The following is a 10,478-nucleotide window of genomic DNA, read 5'->3' as shown; positions in this document are numbered from 1 at the left end:
TTTTTTTTTCTTCCATTTTACCAAGCTGAACTGGGTTACTGTGTTAAGTGCCAGAGTTGAATCCAGAAGACCAGCAATAGAGTGTGGCTGGGCAGAAAAAGTGAGGAGAGACCTCCTTTTTGGCAATGGTGAGCTGTTAACTCAGCCCATGCTAGTTCCTGAAACTGCTCAAACATGAATAACTTAAAAGTTTTCTTTGGGTTCTCTAGACACTGAGGAGGAGCCACTTGGGGGCTGTTATACCTGAGAGAAGGGCGTAATGGGGCAAAGAGACCAGGTGAGTCCACATGAGTGGTTTCCCTGTTTGCAGTCTGCCTAGGCTGCTTTTGGGTCACACTGTTCTTGGTCACTCAAAGGTGACCCAAAGGCTCCATAATGACAGCATAGCCCTTCTTGGCTTGCCTCTTTGGGTTATTTTTTCTCAGTTGTGAGGAACTCTTTCTGCACCTGTTTCATCAGACTAGGTTTCCTTAAGGCCTCTGGGAATTTATCAACTGTTTTTCCTTTGTGGTTTTGTTGTTATTATGAGTATGTTTAGGGTTTTTTTGTTTGTTGGTGTGCCAGATACTGGGTAAATGATAAGGGTTGCGTATTTGAGAGTTGGTCTGCTCAGGTTTTTTTATAAGACATAACCAGCAGTTGTTAGTTTGTTTTTAACTTCCAAGGCATCAAAGACTCGCTGTCTTTCAATTTTGAGACATCATCCTCCTTTCTGGTCTAGAGAACTGAATGACAGCGTCCCAGACCTCAGTGGTGGCAAGCTGTTTTCCACCTACTTTTCTGCATGTGTTTGAATGCTGATATGAGGAATCTTCCTGTATTTCTGGAAAGCTGGAGTAGGAAGTGGCTGCCTCTCGTGGAGTGTTGCCCTGCAAGATTTATGCCGTATCACTCTTCTGTATGTCCCAGCAGCTGTTTGACTGGATTTATTTTTGGACATGAGGGATGTGTGTTAGATAGTTTGAGGGAACCAAGTTAGTAATCAATCACACTTGTAACTCATCAGGAAGTTCTTGCACTGGGGGATGTGTCTGCTGATCGTGTGACAAGAAAGCAGAGAGACAAAAAGCCGGGGAAGCATGTCAAATATTGACTGTCTTTACTAGAACAATCCTGCCTGAGCTGGATGTCCTGTGTCATTGGAAAGATACAGCTAGCCCATCTGGCATGAGCACGAAGGCTGCTTTGCCTTGTGAAACGATAAAGCACTTCCTGTACCTAAGGCTCCTTTTACACAGATGCACTTACCGATGGTGGGAAAGTAAATGCAATTTTGCAAGAACTGTGTAGGACCTCAGGGATTAACCCTTCCCCTTGCCTCTTTCCTTGCTGGTGTCTTGTGGAGGATAGTCATGTATATTTTTCTAGAGTTTAAGTTTTATACTAGAGAATTTCTTTGTGCTTCTGAAATCTCCTATTTTGTCCTTGCAGGGGGGAAATTCCTGGAAATTATTACAGAGCGTAATGATACATTGCTGTGGGATGCACCTGGCAGTATTTTAGGAGAACTGTAGCTTCCAGAAAGAGATGTTCATTACTGAGTAATGTCCATTTAATTGTTGATTCTTTTATAAACCAGCAAACACTTATGTCTGATAATGCTTTCTGTCTTGAATCTGGCCTACCAAAAGTGGGGGGCTGCAGCAGCAGAGTGGGGCAGATGAGGGAAGAAGCCATTCTCGGATTCCTGAGATGGAAGAAGAGAGTGTGAGAGAGAAATGGGATGATCAGGTAAACATCAGGCTGGGAGAGGGGCACTTCTACGTGTGTGCTAGCAAGACACAGCACCCTGTATTTACTCATCGTGGTTCCTTTCTGAGCACAAAGGAGAGACAGGGGAGATCTCCAGCTAGTGCACACATCCTTTTATCAGTAAGCACCATTGGGAGAACAGTCATATGGTGTCTTGCTGTTTAATATTAGTTTTCTAATTTGCTGCTGTTCTGTTGTAAACTGGATTCTGCCCCACAGCAGATGGGGGGGCAGGATGTGCAGTCCTCAAATTTTCTTGATCCTCTTGATTGTCCAGGGTCTGTGCAGTATGTGTTCAGAAGGAGATCCTGGATTTCAAGCAACATCATTATCACCTGTGATATCATCCTCAGTTGCCTTCCTCTGTTTGCCACAAACTGAAGCCTAGCTGCAGCATTCCCAGGCAACCTTTCTTCCAGCTCTGTCTCACATGGACACGTGACATGAGCACAGCTAGGTGCCTGTGTCTTTCCTTGTCTTTCTTGTAAGTTGACTCCAATGGCTGGCTTTTGATTCAGCCTTCCAGGGTACCCTAGTTGTGGCCTCACTCAGTCATGTCTGGTGGYGGCCTGCAAATATCCTAATGTGGTGTTTCTTCACAAGGGCTTTTAGAGCCTCTGTCTCTTTCCAGAGGATGGAAAAGTCCAAGATGTCTCCGCAGCTCCAGCTGCCAGCCTGTAGCAGGTGAGATTTGCATGGCCCTGAGGTAATTCTAGCTCTAGAGCACCAATACTGATTTCCCGACATGCACAGCAATGCATGAATCGGTCTTAGCAGTGCATGAAAACTTCAGTGAAGAGGTGACAGCTGCATCTTATGACCCTTGAGCAGGTAAAAACAAAGTAAGCATGAAGATTGGTCCCACAGAATGGAAAGCATCGCTGGATGATAGGTGGAGAACTGGTAAAATGCAGTGTTGGTGCACTCAGGTGAATCCTCACATGTCTTTAATGCACTGAAAACTTGTGCTTGTGAGCAAGAAAGTACAGTGTGTTTTTTGGCTGCTGGTATGCACTAAGACCTGGTCACCTTAGCATAGAAAATTTGAGCTTGTAACAAGCCATATGACTTAAAACTTATGAAAATGCTACACAAATGTTATGTTTCCTAGGCTTCAGTGGTACTGAAAAACTGAAATTGGTGCCCTAAAGAAAAGGTCTTTGATTTCACTGGGAACTGGATCATGCCATTGGTCAGCTGATACAAAATGACCATCATCAAGTAAATAATCTTGAAATTATTGCTGTAGTTCTAATTCTAATTCCCTGACTAGTGGCAATGAAAATTTCAAGTATAAAATTCAGCTGCATGACATTTGCAAGCAGGAAGATGAACCTAACAGAGATTCAATTGTTTCTGCTGTCATTAAGGATCTGTTGTCAATCTGATAGGTCTGGGGCTTGTGAATGGAAATGCTTGGGAATCCCTGCTTTTGAGGGTAGTGTATGTTTTGAACTACTTTCTGTGGTAAATCAAAATGAAAGAAAGTTTAAATTGTAACTGTTTTTAAATAACATATGTATTTCTGAAGGTCCGACAAGAACTAGTTGAAGAATATGAGCAAGTTAAGAGCATTGTCAACACTTTAGAGAGTTTTAAAACGGACAGACCTGCAGATATCCCTGTATCCTGTCAAGATGAGCCTTTTAGAGATCCTGCCGTTTGGCCCCCTCCTGTTCCAGCTGAGCACAGGTAATGAGAGGCTCAAGCAGGGTGGACGGAATGAAATTGGTTTGCCATAAATTCATGCTCTATTTTGAATGTATTTGTAACGTGAAAACCACATTTCACTTGCACCTTAATCATTTGCAGTAAAACATAAATATAATTCATTGGAAACAATGTAATTAAATTACAATTCAGATTTATTGCTGAAGTTCTAAAGAAAGTCAGTCCTTTTTACTGGTAGGAATGGCTAGCTAAGTGTCTGGAATCAGAGGCTGCTGAAGAGCTAAATGAGCTTCTGGTAACAGTAGCCTTTGTCATGTGCAGACAGAAAACTTTTTATTTCAGTTTGTTTAACTGGTTGAATTCATTGATGGCTGGGGACCCAGCAGGGAGTTGGAACTGAGGAACCTTGATGGACGTGCTGGTTAGAAATTGCTCTCAAGCTACAGAAAATATGACCTATGTTTAATCAATTGGTTAGTTTTAATGCAAAACATGTTCTGCAATACTTGGTCTTTTTCTTCTATAACCACCTTAAGGGTAACTTTAGTTAAGTAATAGTTTTCTTTAAATAAATTGCTTGTGTGTTTTGTGAAATGCTAATATTCACCCTAATAGTGCTTGACACTGGTTGTTGGAAGAAAGAAATCAAATTTAAAAACAAGAACAAAATTTATCATGCCAACATTCTTCTAACATTATAATAATAAAAAAATGTAATGTGTGTATATTCATATAAGCAAAGAAAGGGAAATAAAGTGAGAGATCTTCTTGGTTAGCAGAAAGAAATGCTGAGATTAATTGTAAATTCATGTGCTTTGTGACTATCAAACAGAGAGACTGGTCCTCTCTTTTCAAAAAACACTAAAAATGTAAGTGTAAAAATAATAGTAATGTTGATTAGCTCATTACTTTTCTGAGTGATATAAACCATTATCAAAAATTTTTCTGTAACACCGTGTGAAATGCGCGGTGTATTTGTTCATGTATCTTACTTAGAGTTAAGGGCCCAATAAATCATTCTTGTTTTTAAGATGAATTTAAATCTTGTGGAGATAAGTAAGGAAAACTAGCAACTGTTCTATGCTGTATGTTTAATGAAAATATATATAAAGCAAAATGTAGCACTTGTATTCAGGAATGTATATAAGTCATATTCCAGGAAAATGTTTTTGCAGTTAGCAAATTTTTAATTACTTGGACCAAGAATCAGTAGAAGATTTAACAGGGAACATTAATTTAAGTTGGGTGACATTCCTGCCCATGATTTTAGTTCTGTATTTGAAGTCCAATCCCTAGAGCAGAAGACTGTGACGCCTCATCTTAGAAACAAATTCTGTCTCCTCATGCCGCTACTGAGTTGTCTTTGATGATGCACACAAGTGTAGATAGTTGCAGTTTGGCTCTGTCTGCTTTTGCTTTCTAGGCAATTTTTATGTTTTGAAATTTTCACACAGGGGAATGAAATTGGAAGTTGGATGACTTTCCTTCATTCTTTATCCTTTCCTTGTTTGGGCCTGCCAAAGCCATTAGCCAGCTTCTTGCCAGGAATGTCTTCTCTTTGTGTAGAACTTGTGCATGTGAATATAACTTAATATATTCTTATGATCTAGAGTTAGAGGAAACTAGTTTGAAGACTTTAACTGAATTCTGTTTCCTTTTTTGTTACATGCATGTTGGTTTGTTGTAGGATTGTTTGCGGATGATTTTCTTTTTTTCCTCTGCTAAACTCTTTTTTTCTTTTTCTTTTGTATTTTTTTTCTTTCTTTTATTTCTCCTTTGGGTGTCTGACAGAACCAGAAATATGTTGCTGGATTTGCAAATATAGGGAGGTAAGACTTGGGGACTTGTCAGCTTTGGTAATAATTCAACAAGGGAGTTAATGAAATAGTAGTCCTTCCTTCCTGAAGTTGCTCTTTTTACGCTGTTTTTAGCATGTTTTTGTTGTGGTTGCTTCTTTTTAGGGCTCCACCTCAGATAAAACGTCCCAACCGAGAAGTAAAACCTTTGAGAAAAGAATCACCAGGACTGCAGCCACGTGGGCCTGTGGGCAGAGCACATCCAGCATCAAAAAGTGAGAAGTCTACAAGTAGCCGTGAAAGGGAATCTAGAGCTAGAGGAAGAGATGACAAGGTAAGAAGTGGGCATGTAGGTGAGGGAAGGAGTTATAATGCAGCTGGTGGCAAAGGGAAGCATTCTTATTTTTAGTTATTTAATACAAGTACAAAAATATAACAACAGTCCTGTGCAAGAAAACTTGCTGCTCTCCTCTTGCATCACAGACAAGCACGTATTATGAGGAGATTTAGCGGTAATGACACCAGATCAAGGAAAGTGCTGAGGTTTTTCCTCTGTCTTTATTTGAGAAGATTTTTTGTTACAAAAGCGTGGTAGCCTGCTGCTGGATGTTTCTTTTGTCTCAACTAGATCATGGACTTGATTCTAATCTGTCAGTTTAAAACAAGTGTAAAGATTCTTCTCCCCCTCCCCCCTTCCTCTTTTTAAGAAAATCCAATTCAGGTCTCTTGTAAAGATTTCCATGTAAAAAGTACAAAAGTGAGATCACTGCCCTCCTTTAGACTAATCATTGTAAACAGAATTCCACTGTATCCTTGCTTGTGTAATGCCATAGTAAAATTTAAGTGTGCTTAGAAGTTTTAGGACAGTTCTGTAAGCTCTGTGATATTGTGCAAATGTGTACTAAACTATTTATATATTTGAAAATTATGTGATGTAGATGTAGCAAAAACAAACTCTTAGCAACTTTAACTTTTTTCTCTGTCTACAGAAAACATTTGTATTTATTACAATATTTAGGAAGGTGTTTCTTGGAAAGACACCATACAAAACAATGAAATGAATTAGAATAAATTGGAAATTCTTATCCTGTAAAGATACATGAAAGAGAAGCAGTGCTGAAGTGAAAGAAAAGGAGACACTATGATTCACTATCAAGTAGTGGTATCAAAAACAATATTTAGGAAGGACTGTATTGTGACTGAAAAAGACTGATGTCTTTGTATGCAAATTGTTATTTCTGAGAAACTTTCATTTTTAAATTTAACCATTGAGCCAGTGCCAGGAACCCAAGAAATCTGTGGTATAAATGATACGAATCCAGAATGTACTGAAGCAGCTTTATTTCCTGACAAAGATATAAGAAACTCCTTCCTATTGGGTACACAGTATTGTACGGATCTTGATAGATGAATATGAAAATATTTAGGCCAGTTTTCTTTCAGATGAGTTTGGTTAGTCTCTTCAGGGCCTTTCTATTACAGGTTGTCTTTTTACAGTGCAGGACGAACTCAAAGATACACTTTTTCCATCATTAATTGTTTTTCCTATACAGAAAAAGTGTRTTAAGGAATAATAGCCCTCATTACCACTAGTAGATACGTTCAGGCACTTGTTTAGCAGTCCCACTGAGTGACTGTGCAGGTCAAGTTTACTCATTTTAGAAATCTCTCCACTCTAAATCAGTAAGATTTAAAATAAAAAGTGTGCATCCTCTAAGCTATAAAAAGCTTCTGAAGAACTGTGAAATAATTTACAGTTCTGCCAGTTTTGTGGGGAATTGGAATCATGGTGGGTGACAGGTTTAATTCACCAGATGTGTTTCTGTAAGGCAGCCTTCAAAGTCTTACCTCTAATGAGGGTGAACTCCGCTCTCAAAGCTTTCCGGTGATGAGTGTTATAGGGCTTTACTATAAGGAGTCTACAACAACATGACTTGTACAATACTTGTCTCTGAGAGTAATGCCGTTAGTAACACCACTGTTGCCAGGTAGAGGAAGTGTCATGAAGGTGCTTCATTTAATATGGTACATTTTAAATGCTCCTCTTATCTGAATTAATTGGTCACTAGGTGGCAGAAGGAAAATAGCTGCTAATGTCTGCTCTTCATAAAATACTTTTTTTGCATTCATCTAGGTACTTGGCAGTTATTTTACTTTCTTTGTCTGGTATATATGCAAAAATCATGTCAGATTACAAATTCTCATGTGTTGTATAACAATTTTGATAAGGAATCTGTGATTTTCCTTTGAAGGGAATTTTGAATGAAAGAAGAAATAGTCAGGGGTGGGAAGTGAAAGCAGTTACTGCAACTTTCCGTAGTTCATACAGGCATGAAAATAGGTTTAACTTCCCTCTCTGTTTTATCCTTTCTTAGTCTGCAAGTGTTGATGTTTTTCAGTTTCTGGAGCTTCTAGGAGAAGTTTACCACGGTAGTCCAGTATGTCAAATCAAAGAGGTTCAGTAACTCTTTATGTTCACCTAAAAGTAACAGGGCAAAACTGAAGCTTAAAACTAAGTGACTATATATCTATTTTCTCCTATAGTAATTTTTTTTTGCTCTATAATTCTTGGTTTTGGATGCTTGGCTAGGACTACTTAGAAGGTAACATATCCATTTTCTAAGATGTTGATTGCAGTATAACAGGTTGTACCCTTTACTGGGTACAACATGCATATTTATTTATGGTATTTTTCAAGATAAATATGGCTATAGTATTTGTATTTTAGAAATATTTTGCCTCCCTATATGAGTGTGAAGCCTTCTTTCACCTTTTCTCCTTCCAAAACTGCATCATCTTTTCATTCAGACTGTAACCATCTAGGGATAAGTTTTGCCCTGACTGTGCACTAAAGCACAGCACTAAAGGAGCACTAAAATCTCCTTTTGTAGTGCTGTGTCTTGAACTGAAACCAACTTGGATGGTGTTTATTTGCCAAGTCCTCATATTTACATGTTCCTTCTTTCTGCTTTCAAATGCCTCTTTCTTCTTAGTTCCCCTGGAAGTCTTCAGGCTTGTTCTCAAGGTATCCTCTGCTGGATTGATGCCAAGAATTTTCACCTCTCTTCAACAGTGAAAGAGGCAGCAAGAATGTTACATGTGTGTCTTTTAGAAATTGTGTAATGCCATGTCTAAGCACTAGAAGACTTTTTAGGAGTACTCTTTAGATTATTTTAAATTGTCAGTGGATGAGGAAGGTAGATATTGCAAAAGATATGAAATAGTAAATGACWGTTCAGGCAGAGTCTACCATTGCCCTATGTCAATGGCAAATTGCATTGAGAGTGCCTGTGTTAAGAGGAGGAAAGGAATGGTGATCCAGGCAAATGAAGCTGTAAATTTGATCTAAACAGCATGCAAAGTCTTAGAACAAATTTAGACTGGAATAAAAGTGAAAGACTTTGGACTAACCAGAAGAAGAAATAAAATGAAATATAGTTTCTTAAACACAGACATTGTCTTAATTAGCACTTTCTTTAGAGTTCCTATGAATGTCTTAGAAAAAGAAGTATGGTCAAATTCATCTACATGGATTTCAGTAAAATATGTGATAGGGTGCCACATGGGAAGTAATTAGTTAAACTAGAGACTGCATGGTATAGAAGAAAAATTGTAAGGTGGGGAGGGAATTAGGCTGTAAGGGGAATATTGATGAGTGCTTAAAGAACAAGTATCAAGCAACTGGCAAATTATTTATGGAATTCCTCAAGACCAGAGACTGGCTTCTGTTTTATGCTGAAATGGATGACCTGGGCACAAAAGAATAGGAAAGTGCTAATTCAATTTGCTGATGACACCAAGTTGGGAAGCTCCATCACAATAGAGGAGAATCAGACTGTTGTGCAGAAGGAATTGGATGACTCTGTGCTTGAGTCATGGAAATGGGATAATGTTCAGTCATGCAGAGCAGAAGGTTGTACACTTGGAGACTGTAACAAGAATTTTTGCTAGAATTTGGGAGATCAGCAGCTGAGAAGGAGAAAGATGTGGATGTATCAGCAGAAGTTGGATCATGCTAAACTTTCATTTGGCATATCACCTTTTCCCTGAAGGTAATGGGAACAGGTAGCTGCTCAAGCGAAGAGCAGCCAGGTGCCACCTTTGGCTTTGGCAGCAAGGGATAGAGAGTGCATCTGACAGTTGCRGCTTTGTGTATGCATGTGGTGGGAAGAGTCTGCAGGAAAGGAAGATGTTTTCAGGACCCAGTTCTGGCCATTGCAACTGCCAGGATTATCCTACATAATTGACCTCTTTCAGGTTGACAGTAAGGCACCAATATGATATAGCCATGGGAATGCAAAGGAAATTCCAGGCTGCATTTGTTGAGGTGTAACCAGCAGAGAAAAGAAATACTGATGCCATGATGTGAGACAGCAGCCAGAGTATTTTGAGTGCATTTCAACAGCCATGCTCAAGCAAGATGAGTTTGTATTAAAAAAAGGGGAATAAAAAAGTGAGCAGGTAACTGGAGAGCTTGTGTTCCAAGAGGAGCCTTCTTTAGTTTGGTGAATGAAGGCAGAGCACACACATGATACGAATACATCAGGGTGGTGAACACATGAGAGAGGGGACTGCTGAAACCAAAGGACAAACTTAGTACATGAATAGATTCATTTTGGAAATAAGATTTTTCTTCCAGTAGAGCAGTGCAAGTCTGAGACCCCCTCCTGGTGGAAAACCCAGCAAATCTCTAAATGTGTTGAATGGGAACTTGGTTGGCCTAAGAAAGGAGTTATGCAGTGCAATTGCCAAGGGGACTGGGCAGGAGCAGTCTCTTGCAGTCCGGTATACCTCTGGGTATTTGCATACATTTTTAGAGAGAAGCCATCACAGATACTTTTTTTAAAAGCTGTTTTGGGAAAGCGATACCAGAAAAAGAGATGAGGGCATGAATTATGCTTACGGACCACAAGACTGTGTAACTCAGTCCGGAAGCCTCGATCCAGGTGGCATGTCTTTGCTTCTAGCACTGCTCACTTATCTGCTGCCTGAGGATGGCAGATTGGACCAATTTGGTACCACCATTACTCATTTTATTATACGTGGAAACTCTTAAATATTTTAAATATTTTAAGTATGGGACTGGGAAAAATAAATTAAAAATTCCATTTGCCTAAAACGAGAGCCAGCATTATGCTGGCGGCAGGTCTCCCCCTTGGCCTCCTTCCTGTCTCTGTGTTGGGGAGCCCGGGAAGCAGGGGAAAACGAGCCTCGCTGGGCGGTGCAGCTGGGGGCTGCAGCTGCGGGGGGCCCCGGCGG

General features: G+C 39.6%; 1 protein-coding gene across 2 annotated transcripts in view; it reads left to right on the top strand.

Annotated features, from left to right (window-relative positions):
- KATNAL1 (katanin catalytic subunit A1 like 1) overlaps positions 1 to 10,478 on the top strand; it is a 43,027-nt gene that overhangs the window by 14,707 nt on the left and 17,842 nt on the right. For both annotated transcript variants that reach the window (XM_026074599.1, XM_026074598.1), the window contains exons 4-5: positions 3,284 to 3,444; positions 5,385 to 5,553. In XM_026074599.1, coding sequence (XP_025930384.1) covers positions 3,284 to 3,444; positions 5,385 to 5,553 — 330 coding nt within the window. The remainder of the gene's footprint in view (positions 1 to 3,283; positions 3,445 to 5,384; positions 5,554 to 10,478) is intronic.

This window comes from Apteryx rowi, unplaced genomic scaffold, assembly GCF_003343035.1.
Source record: "Apteryx rowi isolate R43461 unplaced genomic scaffold, aptRow1 scaffold_391, whole genome shotgun sequence".
Classification (NCBI taxonomy): Eukaryota; Metazoa; Chordata; class Aves; order Apterygiformes; family Apterygidae; genus Apteryx; species Apteryx rowi.
Note: the sequence above shows the minus strand (reverse complement) of the source record. Positions and strands in the feature narration are given on the sequence as shown.